We start from the raw sequence: 19422 nt of genomic DNA on the forward strand, positions 1-19422 counted from the left end.
ATGTGGTATAAAAAAGGTTGGAGTGTGTTAATAGCCCAAGAAAGGTTATGAGCACTTTTTTTATTATGTATGTTGGTTTACATTCTGTTTGGCTATATTATGGCACTCAAAAATAATGTATCATCTTTGCCAGTTAGTAAGGTTAGTTTGAAGATGTGCTGGCTTGTTTCATATTATTCTGTAGCTGAAGTTCTTTAAGTTTCCAATATTCAATAACTTTTTTTATCTTGTGGAAGTTGTACTGTTTTCCACTGCGGATTAGCTTCTTAATTAAGGTGTGAGATTTCCAAACTCACTAGCCAGTCAATCCTCAGGCATTGCCACTAAAGTAAAAATTGTTGGGGACAAATTAATTAATGTCACGTTACGTTGCTCTGGCAGTTAGATATTAGGCATGTTTTATCTGTTTTGAACAATGCTTAGTTTGCTCTTTAAATTCAGGGTTATCTAATATTTAGCTTCTTACCTTTAAACCTGTTTCATTATTATTATTTTAAAGTTGAATTTCCAGTCAGTTGTTAGAGAGCAAGAATTATTTTGTACAATCCTTAGTGAGTACTCAGAGGAGCCCCAGGCTTACCAACTGCTACTGCCACATGGCTTTCTATTCAGGGAGGCGAGGATGGTCAGGAAAGCACAACCTTTACAGGAATGTAATGAGGAAGACTTTTTTGCAGACTCTTGCTATCAACAGTCTTTTTCTGGTTCTAATATAATGATGATAGTACTGGAAATAGATGTGATTTTTTTTTCTGAAGTTAGTTATTCTGTATTTTATCCTCAAATATTTGAGTAAGGGTATTGGTAACAGGACTGGTAAGTGACATGGCAAAGACTCTAACTGTTCGTTTGGTGTAGTTAGCATCATTCTTGCTGTCTGCTGAGCAACTTATTTTTTGTCTTGTTTGCCTTCCTATCTTTCATTGGTGTGCATTTGCCATTGATATACTGCTTTATATTCTAGTTTAATAATAGGTATCATATCTTTCCCAGACTGTATATAAACTCCTTGAAGAGAGTCTGAAACTTATTTTGTAATTTCCCTTGGTACATGTAACAGTACTTTCCATATGGTAGACATTTAGCAAGTTTTCTTTAGTAATAATGATTACCTGGTTTCACCACTGAGGAAGGTACTGTTTTCCTGATGCCTGTTTACCTTAAGTAATGATAAGTATTTATTTAATTGATTTTCTTTCGTACTTTACATAAGTATATTTATTTTAGCAATTCTATTAAGTTATTCAAGCTCTTGTAAATTAATTCAAAGATTGCCTGTAGTAATGCCTGTTTCTAGCTCATAAGGTATCCTCTTGTTTGATCTACGTGAATTGAGGTAATTTTGTAATAATTAGTAGAGAAATGCTGCGATTACGCAATTCAAAACTAAAAACATTCTAATCACAACTGTAATCATGAAGTAAACAGTTTAGTGTGTTGAGTATATAAATAATGCAAAACCAGTGTTGATTTTCATTATTGCACTACATTGTAAAACCTGAATTGGTGGGAGATAATACCATGAAGTAAATAAAAAATTTGTGAGAATCAAGGCTTACATGTTGAGGAAGTTAAAGACTCATTGCCATGATAGTTTGGATAATAGTAACAGGTCATCTTGTTGAAGTAGAATTGCATTGTTTATGATAAACCTTTTGTTAAATCTAAATCTATAGTTGTCTTTGATAGATGGAGTTATTTATTACAGCTAATTATATCCTGAAAAAGTACTATCCTTGCCAATTTTCAAACCTATTCTGAATTTTTATACTTTTATACTTCAGATAATTTGGAAATTAATTAATTAATTTCCTGTCTTTGAAATTTTCCTGGTTGTGAGAAGTGGTGAGAATATGTTTGAAATAGGGCTTTTCAAGAATATTCGCCTTGTATACTTTAATTTCTTAAAAAGAATGATGACTGGTAGAGTGAATTTTGTAACAAGATATGGATACTGTGTTCTAACTTTTTTTTAAGGCATACCTTTTGTTTGTTTCTTCAGTGTTGGTAATGTTTGATGCTTGTCTCCACACTCATAACACAAGCAGTAGGGTAATATTGTGAAATTAGCCAGAGCTGAGTGGCCAGTCTATACATAGAGTCTAGCACTCGGTTTCAAGTCCATTAAAGTGAATGCTGAGTTACAGGGAGAAAACATCATAACTTCTGTTTTTTATACGTGTATATTTTAATTTTTCATTCCATATCATAGATGTTTGTTTTTATAATATTTAGCATACTAGTAATATAGTACATACTACATTTATTAGATAAGTAACTACACATGTTGCTACATGCTTAACTATATACCAATTGGAGTACTTAGGCAAAATAGCTTGAAGACCCAGTTCCAGCAAAGTAGCTAATCATAGAGAATGGACACTAAGAGGAGAAGATGTGATCTTTTAAGAGTGATAGTCAAAGGTCCAGTGATAAAATATATAGTAAGTTACTAAATATAAATTAAAAAATATAGATCGAGGGGCCTATTTATATAGATTCTTCATTATAAAACATAAAAATTGTCCCCATTGTTTTTGAAGTTAGGGGAAGTTTTAGTAGCTGTAAGTAGAGTACATACAACATTTTAATAGTTTGGAGCAATTTAAATTTAGGTACAGGTTTCTCACCTGTAATGATTCTATTTCTGGTTACAGCTGACCTTTATGTAGGATGTTTTTTAATTTAGTGGTGGACTACTATAAATGTTGGCTTTTTTAGAGGGATAACCCGCTTTTTTGTGTCTTCCTGGTGGAGGGAATATAAAGTAACTTCTAAGAATTTCAAACAAATGACAAATTAGATTATGAGAGACATGTTAATTTTCTGTCTCCCAGAGTTGCTAATATTTGTGGGTATTGCTTTTATAGCCAGAAAAAAAAATTGGAAGAATTGATAAAAGACAACTTCTAATACTAAAAATAGTCTACATAGATACTAGCTATGACAAGAAGAGAGAAGAAAAAAAAAAACAGTGAAACCGAGGAAAGTAGCAAGCAAGGAAGTATTACAAAAAGGAAGAATAATGTTACATGACAAATTTATTATAACAACATACAGAATTAAATTTACCTTCTACAAGAAGAAGGCTTACTACAAAGTTTTTTTCAAAAAGCTTAGTTATATACTATATATAAGAGACACACATGAACAGAATGATTGAAAGAAATTTAAAAGAATAGGCATACCAGGTAAATTATAATAGAGAGCACAAGGAGGTCATAATGTTTACTTTGACAGAGTTTACAAATTGATTACAGAGTTACAAATTGATCAATTGTGTAATTGATAACACAGGAACAGATTATAATGGTGAAGTGTGCAAACCATGATGACATCATGGATCAGTATGTATTAAATTATAAAGAACAAAAATATAAATGATAAAAATTTGCAAGAAAGAGAGGTGCCTGGGTGGCTCAGTTGGTTGTGTGACTGACTCTTGAATTTCAGCTCAGGTCATGATCTCAAGGTCCTGGGATCAAGCCTCGTTTTGGGCTCCATGCTCAGCACAGAATCCCTCTCCCTCTGCTCCTCCCTTCTGTGCTTGTGCTCACACAATCTCTCTAATAAATAAATAAATAAACAAATTGCAAGAAAGGAAGAGAATTACTAGATCTCAATAGTATTTTAGGAATTTGAAAGTTCTTCTCTCAACCTGTGACATATCCAGCTGGTAATTGTATTATTCCTGTATTCTATATTTTTATTTCAGTTGATGTACAAGACAAAGATCTATATATTCTGAAAACAGAAAATATATCTTCTCCATGACTCATGAAATGTTTATAAAAATTGACCATGTTTTTGATCACAAAGAAAATTTCAGGTAATTGCAAAGAGTAGATAGAAATAGGTCATCCTAGATTCTCTGCCCATGGTGAAATGAAATTAGAGCTAAGTAATAAAGATAGGGAGGAAATTTATAATTTTCATATCTTCTCTAACTCTCTTGGGTTAAAGAAGAAACCAAAACTGCAGTTTTAAGATATGTAAATAATGTAACACCTGTGTATGCTGTGTTGCTGTTTTGTCTGATAAAAAAAAAAAAAAAAGCCTACTTATGTATTCTGGTTTCAAGAAGATAGTTAAAGGACAGTGTTCAATAACAAATGTTTCTTGACTGTCATGTGCAACGCGTTTTAGTTCGATGTGAGATGTAACCCTGAATAAGAAGACCCTGAGCTTTGGAGCTTGTAATTCAAGGGATTTTATTATAGAAAGCACATTGGTGCTAAATTACTGGGGATGTCTATATGAAAAAACTTCTATAATATCTTAATTATAGAAATTGTAGAGTTCATTATTTTCATTTTAATTTTCAGCAGAGGTACTTAACAGTAGCCAAATGGAGAGAAGTATATTGTTGTAGATTGATTAAACGGTATAGAATGTCTGGAGATCGTGCTTTTTACCTCTCCCTCTTGTTAGCAATTCTATTTCATTGGACAATTCCATTTTATCCCTCTGGGCTTCAGATTCTTCATAAATGAAGAAATTGAATTAAAATATAAAGTTCTTTATACATGTTATTTTTGTGTAGCTGTGAATAAATTGATTAAATAGGTATTGAGCATTGACTCCTTTTCAGTCTATAGAGACTAAACTTATGTACTGACTGGGGAGAAGGGCAAACCGATTGCATGCAAGCAGAGAGGGACACATGTCTTAAAACAATGGTGCAGAAGGAAAAGCACTGGGAGAGGTTTCACGGAGTTGGTGTGATACCTGAGCTGGTCTTGAAGATAAGAGTTTGTCAAGTGAACAATAAAGGAGAGAGTTGTAGGTTCAGTAAATAGGAGCATGGATAGAGGCAGGGAAGGGAGTGTCTTACATTTGGGAACCTGCAGTTTGTTTGGCACTTCATAGCAAGGATTTACAGAGGACTAGCAGAAGCATTAAACACTGAGATATATGGGGGATCACACTGTAAAAAATACAGGCTTTAAGTCAGAGACAAAGATTAACCATGGAAATGTTTCTTTAGTGGTGATGAGAGGTAGCCTTGGAGGATTTGATTGAGATGGATGCAGAGAGATAGCAGTCAGAAAAGTGGCAGTCCAGGTGAGATGTTGAGAGAGTCTTGATTAAAGTTATGGTAATGAAGGTGGTGGGCAGATTTCAGAATGGGTGGGCTTCAGGGCGTCTCTGACAGCCCTGGAAGCATCTACAAGATTTAATATATGAACGTGTTTTTCTTCATAGAAGGTCTACAGATTTCATCGGGTCACATCAGAGAGCTAATAGGGTAAATACATATTGTAGGGAAAATCGACAGGGTGACATTGTACAAAGTATGAAGTTTAAATGATTTTAAATTTTATATAAGTTGTCAGTGACTAATTTCATTTTTTTTTCCACTTTTTATAGTGGACAGGCCAAAATCTCAGCAAGTTCGAACCTCTAGTACAATAAGGCGAACCTCTTCTTTGGATACGATAACAGGACCTTATCTCACAGGACAGTGGCCACGGGATCCTCATGTTCATTACCCTTCATGCATGAAAGATAAAGCTACTCAGGTAAAATGAGTAAATCAAAATCAGTTTTATTATCCTGCAGTTATTCTGTTTTGATCACAGTAAAGAAAATGTAATTTCATCAAATTTTTCCAAAATTGAAATATAATATATTTAACCAAAGAAGGAAGCCATTTCTTTTAACAAACTTTGGGCTAATTATTTTTTGTCATAGGAGTTTTAAAAGTTTTAAAATTTAATAAATAGCACGCCAGTCTATATTACATGGTTTTTGAGACATAGTTTTAAGACTTGCTTAACAGAAAGTAATATAATAACTAGTATCTATATAAGAACATATAAATAATTTTTGGAGAAAAGTTTGCACAGTTCTATAAAGTATTAACAGATGGTTTGTCACACCTTTTGTACGTGTGGAAGGTTCCCCAACCTTTTTGATTTGAGAAGCTTTTCCTTGCAAGTTAGGGAAAAATCCGAGATCATCTTAATTTATGATTTCTGAGTTCTTGACCATAGCCTCATAATAGTAATCAATCAGCATTATGAAGAATACTAAAGATTTAAGAAATGGTTGTTGGCCTTGAGGGACTTACAGCATAGTCAAGAAGATAAGATGTAAATTTATGAAAATCAGTAACAGAAGATAGTATATAATCAGATGTTTGATGAATAGAGCACTTAACTGTGAGAGAATCCAAAGGAATGAGAAAATTTTGGGTTTCATAGGTTAGGGAAATGGATTAGAGTTTAATGTCTGAAGGAAAAAAAATTTTGGACATGATCTATGAGAATCTTCTCAATTTTTTTGTAATTTTCTCAGACAAGCTTGAAACCATGAAATTAGCTTCTTAACATTCATCCTATCAATTTGGTCTTTGTAATATTTTATCCTATCCCCAGTCTTTTTGCCTTCCACTCTTAATTTTGTGAGGAAAAGGATCAGTTTGATATGGTAGGCAGTGGGATTCTCAAGTAGAAATAACTAGCAAAACCTAAGAGATGTGGTAACCTGGGTGGCTCAGTGTTTGAGCAATTGCATTTGGTTCAGGGCATGATCCTGGTCTGGGGATCTAGTTCCACATCAGGCTCCCTGTGAGGAGCCTGCTTCTCCCTTTGTCTAGGTCTCTCTCTCTCATATCTCTCATGAATAAATAAGTAAAATCTTAAAAAAAAATTTAAAAACTAAAGAGATGTGGGCCTGGACACTTTGAAATGCACCCAGTTAATTCAAGACCACCTTTCTGAAGAAGTTGGGTTTACAAGCGTGATCAAGTGTAGACATGGAATACAAAGAAAGAAAGCCAAGAGACCAAGAACTTAGTCTTCGGAAATGCACGGAGGGAAAGCTAATGTATTCTGCTGGAAGCAACAAAAAGAAGAGGGGGTTAACATTTACTATGAATCATATGCAGTGTGTTTTATGTCCTGAGTTTTATTTAATTCTCACAAGAACGTTATAAGATGACACAGACAGGGAAACAGAAACTCAGGGAGGTTAAGTGACTTGCTCAGGATCATAAAGCTAGAATTACTAGCTAGCCAGCTTTCTAATACAAGTTAATTTGTCGATCATTCTGAGCTTCAGTTTTATGGTGCTGTTAGTTTACGTAGTAGAATACTGTACATGTATTCTATGCCTGTATCCTCTACTAAGTAACTGGCACTGTACTTAAAGATAATAGCTCTACTTTTTAGATTTAAAAAAAAAATGGTACTTTTTATTGAGCATATGCTTTATGCAGACACTATCCAGAAACAGAGGAGCCAGAAAAATAGCAGAAGCTAAGAGAATAACTAAAATGATCTAGTCTTAAAAGCAAGGGAAAGATGTTCTAAGAAAGAATTGTTAATACTATCAGGTGCTGAAAGAGAGGTCATGGAGAATAAGGGCTGAAGTTAGGGATTCAGGGTACACTGAGTGTAATATTGACAATATATTAGAGGCGGAAACTTAGGTATTCAAAAATTAAGGAGAGAGTACTATAGAGTTAGAAGGATTTCTTAAGCTTTTTTGTTTCTTTATCTGCATGACAGGGTAAGTGAAACCTAATGTTATATGACTAAATACTACAGTATTTGAAAGTGAAGATATCAGTACCGATTAGTAGTAGATACAGATGAGCTCATTTGTAACATTTGCAGTTTGGAGCAAATATAAATGAAGACCCACATACATTGTGTGTATACATTAACAAACTACTACATAAAATATGTTTTGTCCTCCCATTTTGACAAATAAACCTTCATATGGACCTTGACCTTCAGGTTTGAACTAAGAAGTTGCACTCTTCAGGCTTATGTGCCATGTCTGCATGCTTTGAGCCCATCCTGCCTTCTGAGTCTGACCTGTATCTCTTCCCACCCCAAGTACTATTCTCTTCTCTGAGGGGTGGCTTATATATTTCAATCCCCCCAGTCCTCACATCCACACTTCATTCATATTCTTTCAGCAAGTGAGACCCAAGGAATAGGTTCTTTCAGACCTTAGAGGCAAGGCTGCTCTGTTTAGGCAAGGAATTCTTGGCTCTAGATTACCCAGGGGATAGACTGTGGCCGAAGTGTGGACTCATGTTATGTATGTCCTTTTGGACCTGTGGTCTCTTCACCTGTGAGGTGGGGTGTGACTTGAAAAGGGCCAGAGCAATTTTCCCCAACACTTGAGTTCCAGAGCAGAGGTCTGCCTGGATCTCTATGTAGATCATTTATTTGAGAAAGTACATTGAAGGGAAGGTAAAACATAGGCCTCATTTTACAGTTGAGAGACTGAGGCATGGAGAAGTTAAGTAAATTTGTTTATATAGCTAATAAATGAAGAGATTTGAACCCAGATTTGGTTGATTCCAACGCTTTTGCTTTTTCTCCAGTCTCCCACTGCCTCTCACAGTAACCACCAAAGCATGTGGCACTTAACCTAGTGCTTGCTTCAGAAGCATAAGAAATGGTCTTATCCCCAAGCCTCTTTTGGTTTAATTGAAGATAGAAAAGAGATGAACGTATGAAATGTTTTTCTTATTGTCACATCCATTCCTCTTAGGTTAACTCTTGAACTCTTAGGGAGGCACATAGAAGTTTTTATTTAGGGGAAGTCAGTGGTGGGAACATGGTACAGACCACTTACTACAGATACTAAATATCAAAGCTGTCGGTTTTGGTGGAGGGTGGCTCTAGTGCTTTCTTCCTTTCATGTTTCCATATTTCAACATTGTAATTATTGAGAGTTAGGAATAAAACTCTTTATGTTTAATATGCTTAAACACTGTGCCTTTTAGAAAGAAGTAGCATAGTGTTGTAAAAAACACTGTGGACTTTGGAGATGGATCATGTGTTCAAGTCAAGACCCAATATGAGAGAACCTTCTGGGATAGCGGAAGTTTTGTATATCTTGATGATAGAGGTTTCAGTTATATGGGTGGATATGTTTATTAGAACTTGTATGAGTATACACTTGTGCATTTTACTATATAACTTAATTTTTAAAATACAGAACAATAAACAAGTTTTGTGCTCTATTCAGATGTTTAGAGGTAAAGTATACTGTTATCTGCAGCTTACTTTGAAATGAATAAAAAATAAGATCAATTGATGTCTATATAATGAAGCAAATAAAGCAAAGTGTTACATATAGAATCTGTAGACTTTATGAGTGCTCAGTATGCAGTTTTTTTCAGTAAACTGGTATGTTTGAAGTTTTTTACATAAAATGTTGGGAAAATAATCATGGCCCAACAAATTAACTGTCATGTGATCCAAACTTCACTTTTCTCTTCTATAAATTGAAGTTAGTAATCCCTGATTTGTAGAATCGCATATTTATTCTGAGAAGTGGAGGAGATAGCTTCACATGTTTCAGGCCAATGAAGAAATTGATCATTGCCAGCTTATTAGAATAGTCCATATAGATTAATAGAAATAAAAACTAAAAACCATGTGTGGAATTTAATATTACTTTAATACATTGGCCTTGCAGATACAACCTTTTTTTAAACAAACAAAAAAAAAATGTGTTTAAATTTGCCAACTCCTAAAATTGAACTTGCAGTTACAGTTATCGGACAGTAATATTCTTTTTAGTTTTCAGCATACAGTCTAAAACTTCATCTCTGGACACATTTAAAATTCTGAATGTGAGCATGTTTTTAAATGAGAAAGTAATGCATATAGTTTTTATAAAGTGGTCAAACAATCAAGAGTCTGGAGCAATAATAAAAGATGTTTCTTCTGAATTCCCAGGTATAGTAGTGATAAAGGCTCCTCACAAATACATACATTCTCTCCATGGCACATGGTAGGATTTTACTTTTCTGCCCACTTTAAGTTTGGCCATGAGACTTAATATGGGAAGAAGCTTTAAAGAAAGAGCTGGTACACCAAAACCAGACAGGGACACTACAAGAAAAGAAAGTTATAGGCCTATATCCCTGATAAATTTAGATGCAAAAAACCTCAACAAAATTTTAGCAGACCTAATTCAACAATACATTAAAAGGATCATACACTGTGATCAGTGGGATTTATTCCAGGGATGCGAGGATGGTTCAACAGCTGCAAATTGTTCAGTGTGATCCACCACATTAAAATGAAGGATAAAAATCATATAACTTTCTCAGTAGATGCGGAAAGAGCATTGGGTAGAATTCAACATTCATTTGTGATTAAAAAAATTTCAAAAAAATATGTATGGAAAGAATGTATCTCAACACAATAAAGGTCATCTGTGACAAGCCCATAGCTAACATCTTAATGGTGAAAAGCTGAAAGCTTTTTCTCTGTTATCAGGAACAAAATAAAGGATGCACACTCTCACCACTTTTATTCAACACAATATTGGGTGTCTTAGAGCAGTCATGCAAGAAAAAGAAATAAAAGGCTTTCATATTGGAAAGGAAGAAGTAACACTGTCAGTATTTGCAGATGACTTGATGCTATGTATAGAAGATCCTAAAGACTCCAAAAGGCTCATAGAACTAATAAATGAATTCACTATGAAGTTGCAGAATACAAGATCAATATACGGAAATCTGTTATGTTTCTTTATGCTAATAATATATTAGAGATTTTAAGAAAATTCCATTTATAATTGCATCAAAAGAATAATATACCCAGGAAATAATCTAATCAAGGAGGTGAAAGTTCTGTATGCTGAAAACTATATAATACATTGCCTAAAGAAATTGAAGAAGACTCAGGTAAATAGAGAGATACTCCATGCTTATGGATTGGAAGAATTACTATTGTTACAATGTTTATACTTCTAAAAGCAGTCTACATACAGATTGAGTACAATCTCTGTCAAAATTCTGGTGGCATTTTTCACAGAAATAGAACAAACAATCCTAAGATTTATATTGAGCCTCAAAAGACCCCGAATAACTAAAGCATCCTGAAAAAGAACAAAGCTGGAGACATCATAATCCCTTATTTCAAACTATATCACAAAGCTTTATAATCAGGGTAATATGGTACTGGGTAAAAACATACACATAGATCAATGGAATAGAATAGAGAACCCAGAAATAAACCCATGCATATGTCATTATTTAAAGTATTACAAAGGAGCAAAGAAAATATAACAGGGAAAGAACAAGTCTCCTCAATAAATGACATTGAGGAAACTGGACCACTATCATATACTATACACAAAACTTATCTCAAATGGACTAATGACTTGAATGTAAGACCTCAAACTATAAAAAATTCTAGAAGAAAATACAGCTCCTTGATATGTGTTGATGATGATTTTTTGGATTTGACATTAAAAGCAAAGGCAGCAAAAGCAAAATTACCAAGTGGGACTACATCAGACTAAAAAAAGCTTTTGCATACAAAGGAAGCCATAAACAAAATGAAAAGGCATCCTACTGAACAGGAGAAAATATTTACGAATTATATCCCAGATAGCAAAGAACTCCTATAACTCAATACCAAAAGAACACACAGTCCAGCTAAAAAATGGATAGAAGATCTTAATACCCATTTTTCAAAAAAATACATTTGGATGACCAGAAGGAACCTGAAAAGATGCTCAGCATCCCTAGTGATCAGGGAAATGTAATCAAAACTACAGTGAGATAGATCACTTCCTACCTGTCAGAATGACTGTTATGAAAAAGACAAGAGATAACAAGTGTTGGTCAGGATGTGGAAAAAAGGAAACACTTTTGCATTGTTGGTAAGAATGTAAATTGGTATAGTCATTATGGAAAACAGTATGGAGTTTCCTCAAAAAATAGAGCCACCCTATGATCCAGCAATTCTACTTCTGGGTATTTATCCAAAGAAGACAAAAACACTAACCTGAAAAGATACATGCACCCCCGCTATGTTCATTGGAGCGTTATTTACAACAGACAAAGTATAGAAGCAATCCAAAATGTTCACCAACAGATGGATAGATAAAGAAATGGTGTTATGTATATACAATGGAGTATTCATCCATAAAAAAGAATGAAATCCTGGGCAGCTCAGCAGTTCAGTGCTGCCTTCAGCCCAGGGCCTGATCCTGGAGACCCAGGATCGAGTCCCACATCGGACTCCCTGCATGGAGCCTGCTTCTGCCTCTGCCTGTGTCTCTGCCTTTCTCTCTCTCTCATGAATAAATAAATAAATCTTTAAGAAAAAAAAAAAAAAGAATGAAATCCTTCCCTTAGCAGCAACATGAATGGACCTTGAGAGCATTATACTTCACCTAAGTGAAATAAATAAAAGACAAACATGATCAAACATGATCTCACTTATATGTGGAATCTTAAAAAAAAAAACAAGCTCACAGATACAAAGAACAGATTGATGGTTGCTGGGAGTTGGGGGTGGGTGGGTGAAGTATATAAAAGGAATCCAAAGGTACAAACCTCTAGTTCTAAAATAATTTGTCTAGTGGATGTAATGTACAGCATGGCAACTATAGTTCATAATTCTGTATTGCGTATTTGAAAGTTGCTCAGAAAGAAAATCTTAAAAGTTCTCATTACAAGGCAAAATCTCTATAACTATTGAGTGACAGTGGTGTTAGCTAGGCTTATGGTGGTGATCATTTCACAATATATACATATATTGAATCATGTATACCCGAAGCTAATATAATGCTATATGTCAGTTATATCTCAATAAACTTAGAAAAAGAGCTGGTGCATTCACTCAGACAGGAGTAGCATCAAGCATACTTAGTTTACTAATTGTTTTTCTTCTTAAATTGGAAGTGATTCTTTACATGTGAAATTCCATTTCATCATTGAGATGAGTATCTTGTTTTGACCCATAATCTGTAAGATGGTGAATTTCTTTAAACATTTCTAGAACAAATCCTACTAGGGAGTTCTTTTTTAAAATATACAGTGGCAAATGAAGTGTTTGTTAATATTTATATTTGTTTCAAAATTCAGAAATGAGGTCTGAAATTCTTTTCTTTTTCGTAATGTAATCCTTAGATTAGTGTTATACTTACTTCATAAAAAGATTTTGCAAGATTTCCTTCCTTTGTGCTCTGGCACAAATGGTGAAAATATCATCCCCAATTATCTGTTACTTGGGTCAGAAAAAATTTTACCTATGAAGCTATCTGAACTCTAGTAAAATCTCAATTTTTTTCATGGCTCTTGGTTTCTTTCTTTTTTATTTTAAAAGATTTTATTTTTATTTATTTGAGAGTGTGAATACATACAGTGGGAAAGGACAGAAGGAGGGGGAGATAGTCTTAAGCAGACTCCTCACTGAGCACTCTGCACTGAGCACAGAGCCCAACATGGGGCTGGATCTCAGGACCCTGAGATCAGGAACTGAGTGGAAACAAGAGTTGGATGCTTAACCAACTGTACACTCAGGCTTCCCTTTGGCTCTTGGTTTCTTTTAGTTTCTATTTCTTTTGTTCAATATTTTCATTTGAATATAATCCATTCATCCAGCTTCTCAAGTGTATTTGTGTATCTTCACAAAATATTCTTGAATAATTCTTCTAATTTCTTGTATATTTGTACTTATTCTTTTCACTTATAATATTACATATCTGTGTTTTGAGTCATTAAATTTATTAGGTTATATAGTATTAAATTTATTAGGTTATATAATATTTTTTAAAATTAAAGGTGTTGAAATTTGTTTTCCTTTTATTCTTTTTTCTGGTTTATTGTTCTCTGACTTTGCCCTATCATTGCTTTTCTTCTCCCTTCCTGGAATGTATATATTTTTTCCTCAGTTTTAGAGATAAATGCTTAATTTTTGTACTTGTGATATTTCTTGTTTAGTAATATAGGTGTTTTTTTTTTAATTTTTTTTTATTTATTTTTATTTATGATAGTCACACAGAGAGAGAGAGAGAGAGGCAGAGACACAGGCAGAGGGAGAAGCAGGCTCCATGCACCGGGAGCCCGATGTGGGATTCGATCCCGGGTCTCCAGGATCGCGCCCTGGGCCAAAGGCAGGCGCCAAACCGCTGCGCCCAGGGATCCCTAATATAGGTGTTTTATGCCAAGATTTATCCTTTGAGCTCAGCTTTGGCTAGTATATGTTTCCATTATTTATAGTTGCAAGATACTGTGTAGTTTCAGTTTTGATATCCTGTTTGGTGAGAGCTTTTTGTTTTGTTTTTAATTTCTAAATGGTTAAAATTTCTTTTCCTAGTAAAAATTAAATTTCTAACTCTAGTGTATTTAGAGTATGGAATTACACATCCCTGGAAATGTCATTGAGATTTCTTTGTATCCTAATAGAAGATTGGTTTTTTCTTAATGTTCTGTGGATATATGAAAACAAAAAATAGTCTTTACTTTTAGATACAGAATTTTTACATATTAATTCAACCTTATTAATTATGTTACTCAATTTTTGTAAGCTCCTTTATGCCATAGTAAGCTGGCATTATGGAATTAATTTCTGTTGATGTATGTTTCCAGTGGTCATTGCTTTATATATCTTATTAATATAGATGTATAAAGATTTATGTCCATTATATCTTCCTTTTGGTTGGTATTGTTTATTATAGAATACTCTGATATAATATTCTATATTATAGAATATATAATGATATATTATGGAATATAGCTTAATAGTTTTCCCCTGAATTTAACCTTTTCATGATATAAATCAATATTGAAGGTAGGTAGTTATTTATTTATTTATTTATTTATTTATTTATTTATTTATTTCTTCCATTGGTCAAGCACTCTAGTTCTGGATTCAGACTGACTTTGAATCTTGGCTCCAGCATTTTCCAGCTTTGTAATTCTGGGCAAATTACTCCATTGTTAATGGGATATTGTGTACCTCATAGGATTATCATAAGGGTTAAATTGAATCAATGCATTTAAAATGCTAGGAGTAAAAAATAAATAAATAAAAACTAAAAATAAAATAAAATGCTAGGAGTAGTGACTTACACATTAGGTGTCAATTAATAATTGCTGTTATTATTTACATGTACTAGCAGAGAGAGGGAAAGTTAAGTGAATGTTTGGATAGTGGCCTTGGCACTGTAAATACACAGTTGGAGGAATTTCAAAAGGGAATTTCTTCCTCCTTTCTCCTACCTCTTTCCCATGATTTTTATTTCTTTGTTTTGTCTTTTGTCTTTCCATTCTGGTAAATCGTGCTTAATGCTAGAAATAATTAGCTTTTTGCTATTTATTTATCTATGTATCTATTTATTTATTTATTTTAGAGTCATCTGCCATATTTCCTATTAGGGAAGAACAGTGTGGTGAACCTGGCAGTTTTTAAAAAAATTTCTGATGGACAGTTGAAGTAAGAATAGCTTTTGCTGTGTATAAATCTTTCCACTTTGATGTCCTATCTACTCCCTCACTCATTGTCCCTCTGAATTTGGTATCAGAGAAGACTTGAAAATTGTTTTTATTTACCTTTTATATTCTTTGAGGAGTAAGAGATGGGATAGTTAGATCCTAAGTGAAATTCTGTATACTCTGCTTTTATTTTCCAGATGATGTTTTTGACATTTTATTGTTTAAAGTTAATTTTCAACATGTGAAGTATGTATGTATGTTTGTTTGTTTGTTTGTTTATGGAGTGGAGGCGGTCAGAGAGAGAGGGAGAAAGAGCTCCATGCCCTACGTGGAGCCTGACAAGGGGGCTCGATCTCACAACCCTGAGACCATGAGCTGAGCTTATGCTTAACCACCTGAGCCACCCGGGCACCCCTGTTTTTATTTATTTTTGAGAAACAGATATGTAATAAGTACTTTACATTTGGCTTTAGCCACATTTGATAAAGTCAGCAATTCTGAACTAAAATATATAAATTTATTGCTTTTGGAATTACAATTAAAATAATCTCTCCTTTTCCTCCCTTTGTGAAAGAAGCTGGCTGGGGAGGAATTTAATCAAAGGAATGGATGATATACCTCACAAATAGCAATAGATATGAAAGAGAACTTTCAGTTTTACCACTCTGATCAGAAACTCATTTCCTGACCAAAAGTCGTGCTTAATACGCTGTTTGGGTTTCCTGTGTCCTTGTTAAATAAGTTTGTTTAAGAAACAGCAGTGGATGGAACTATTTTGGGGAGTGGGAGGCTTCTCTGAAAATGGAAACAAGTCTTAAGATTTGGCCATCTTGGCTGCTTAGATTGTATTCCAGGGACTTAAAATGTTATTTTTATTGAGCTGGTTCCTAACTGGCTGTTGAGTGAATGTATAAAGATTCCTTCCTGTTGAAGATCACCTTTACTTTCTCTTTCAGCTATTAGCTAAAATTCAGACACAGAAGATAGTATAATTTTAGAGCTTAACAGTCCTCATGAAGGTAGTCCTATTCCTAAGGGAGTGATATTTTTGGTTGCCAAAATTGATGAGAAACTTAAACTCATGACAAATATTTTAATATTTTATTTATCATTTTCAAACGCTATCTCTGAAATTATCAAAAACTTAAAATTCTGCTTATTTGTAATAGGTAGTATATTTACTTGATTCAAAAAAGTAAGGGATTTTTAGCAGAGAGCCTTCCTCATACTCCTGTTTTCCATGTACCTGGGTTTCCTTCCTTCCATTACTGGAAATATTTAACAGATAACAAAATTAACCTGCTTTTCTTAGTGTTTCCCCCCATACCTTTACCCCTAATTAATTTAGCTCTAGGTAAAATTGTGAAATAGCTTATATTTATTTGGAACAACCCTCTTCCTCCATCATCTTGACCTTTGTTGTCTGATACATTAATTCTCATCCTTTTATATCTTTTAACCCATCAGTTTTCTGTTAAAAATCCTATAATAATAATAAATAATTAGCATTTACTTAGGCATTTGTTAGTGATATTAAGCTTTGAGAACTTAAGAATTAAATCATAGTTAAGGGCAACATGCCTTTCTACTTATTAATAACTGCTTTGTATGAATGAATGATTGGGATAGGATATATCACATTCCTAGGAAACAGTATGAATCGAGTGAAAACAGTTTTCATTGCTGTTGGAATTCTTATAACTTTTAGAGAATAACACTGGTACCTATTGCAGTGAGGATTATATAAAATAATCCATGTTAAGCTTCTAGTACAGTATCCAGGACATGATCGATATTGGTAAATACCAGTTGCCTTTGTATTAGAATTAGAGTCTATAATCTATTAGAATTAGAATCTATAATCTATTTTGCTGTCAGGAGGAGGCTTACATATAATGATACTGAATTAAGTGGCAGAAAAAGTCATTATTACTAATGTCAACAATTGACATACAATTATGAGCATTATATCTGAATTGGCAGGAAATGGCATAGAAATTATACAGAGAACTCTGCAGCATGATAGGGGTCTGAAACTCAATAAACAGTTCCTGATAGGTCACAATTCACTCAGTCCTAAGTAGCTATTGCTGTCTATCCTGCAGTCTTATAAATAAGAAATGGCACTTCAGATTTTTGGGTCCAAGTATAGGAAAGTGAAGATAAATAGTTAAAGAAACTCCTTCCTTATCACTTAGGTATCCCATTGATGATATTCATGGCATCAGTTGAGCACTGTTAGTCTTTATGACTTTGGAATGATGTGGAAATATTTTTGGAAGGTATCTCATAGTCACTTATGTTGCTGATTTTCTGTCAGGCATGAGAGATTTTTTTTAAATGCTAAAGACTATCAAGAAACAAAGGTAGTTTATCTCTTGGATAATTCAGAGGCAGTTATACTCCAGTGTGATTGTTAAATATATTATTTAAAGTGTTTGGGAATATTATTTTTAAAAAAGTAAAATTGCTTTTACTTTTTTATATGGAGAATCAATTTTTTGAAACCCAGCAACCAAGGTTAATTATAATTTAAAAGAGTGTAACACCAAAGATTAATATATTCTAATACTCTCTAAAAACTGAAAATTAGATCTCCTCATTTGATTTTAAATCTGTTCCCAAGAGTAGTGATAGAACTTATCAGAAAGGGTATTGTTAGGTCTAAATACCAAGTAATAAATTGAAATATTTTTTATACTTTTAATTCCTTGCATTACCATCACCTTTTGATTAAAGCAGAAGCTGGTTATTTGTCAAGAGTCTGTTAGTAACTGTGTAAGAAGCCACAGAATAGTATTTTCATTATATATGTTACATCTTTAATTTTTTTATTAAATGTTCTCAGCTTGACTTGAGAAACCTAACTGGATAGATTATGAATGTGCAGTCCCTCCTGGCCTCTTCTTCTATTAGAATACTTGACTAGTTAGTGCCTCTGTGTGATTTGAAACTTGGCAAGAAGAGCATGACAAAAAAATATCAGTTACTTTTGAGAAAATGCAAATGCTTGAGACTTTCAGGTTCAGCAGTACATGGCTTTCTTTTTTTTTTTTTTTTTAAGATTTTATTAATTTACTCATGAGAGACAGAGAGAGTATGGCTTTTTTTTTTAATTGAAAAATGAGTCTGATTTATAATTGCCTCTTTGGCTTAACTATTTTTAGTAACAGTTTTATTAAGATAAAATTTATATACCATACAGTTCACCTACTGATAGTATACAGCTCACTGGTTCATAATATATTCAGGGTTGTACAACCATTGCCACAGTCCATTTTAGAATATTTTCATCACTCCAAAAAGAAACGACTGTGCCCATTAGCAGTCATGCACTGTTTTCCCCCAGTCGTCTCTCCCTCAGCAATAGGCACCCACAGATCTACTTTCTGCCTCTGTAGATTTGTGTATTCTGAACAGTTCACATAAATGGACTCATATGGGGCTTTTTGTATCTGGTTTCTTTTACTTAGTATAGTATGTCTAAGGTTCATTCCTATTGTGACATGTATCAGTTCTTCACCCCTTTTTATTACTAACTAATATTCCATGGCATAGACTACAATTTATTTATACATTCATAAGTCGATGTGCTGCTGTGACCATTCGTGTACAGGTTTTTGTGTAGACAATTGTTTTTGTTTCCCTAGGGATTGCTGGATGATATGGTAGCTCTGTATTTAACTTTTTCAGGAGAATATTTTTATAGATATTTTTTCCTTTACATAATTAAAGTATACCATGAAAGGCATATCTAAACTGAATTATAACTTCCTGTCAGTATCCTAATCAATAACTTTCCACTAATATTTCTGAGTATTTGACATTTCAGTGAACTTCACTTTTCAGTTATTCTAAACACTTAAATGTTCCTGCTTATCTGAAGTTTCCCAACTCTGTTCCCATAGCCGATAGTTGGTGATCTCTGTTTAGACCCTTACTGTTTGGAGAAAAACCCTAATCCCCTAGTCAAAATAAATTGGTCTACTGAAAAATATTTTATACAATATATACTGACATTTTAACTTACATGTGACTTGTATGTAATCTGTCTTCCAAAATAGATTTGACATTTGTGTCTAAAGTTAGGAGGGCTTTTTCATTGTCAGTATATGCCACACTTACCAATTCTATAGCATAGCTATATTATTTTTTTTAAATCCTGTTTCTGATTTTGAAAACAGTAGTCATTGTAGAAAATACCAAAAATC

At 33.5% G+C, this 19422-nt stretch overlaps 1 protein-coding gene across 2 annotated transcripts in view; it reads left to right on the top strand.

Annotated features, from left to right (window-relative positions):
- The window catches only part of GLCCI1 (glucocorticoid induced 1), a 101159-nt gene that overhangs the window by 27537 nt on the left and 54200 nt on the right, over positions 1 to 19422 (top strand). For both annotated transcript variants that reach the window (XM_041727964.1, XM_041727965.1), the window contains exon 2: positions 5371 to 5522. In XM_041727964.1, coding sequence (XP_041583898.1) covers positions 5371 to 5522 — 152 coding nt within the window. The remainder of the gene's footprint in view (positions 1 to 5370; positions 5523 to 19422) is intronic.

Source organism: Vulpes lagopus, chromosome 13 (assembly GCF_018345385.1).
Source record: "Vulpes lagopus strain Blue_001 chromosome 13, ASM1834538v1, whole genome shotgun sequence".
Classification (NCBI taxonomy): domain Eukaryota; kingdom Metazoa; phylum Chordata; class Mammalia; order Carnivora; family Canidae; genus Vulpes; species Vulpes lagopus.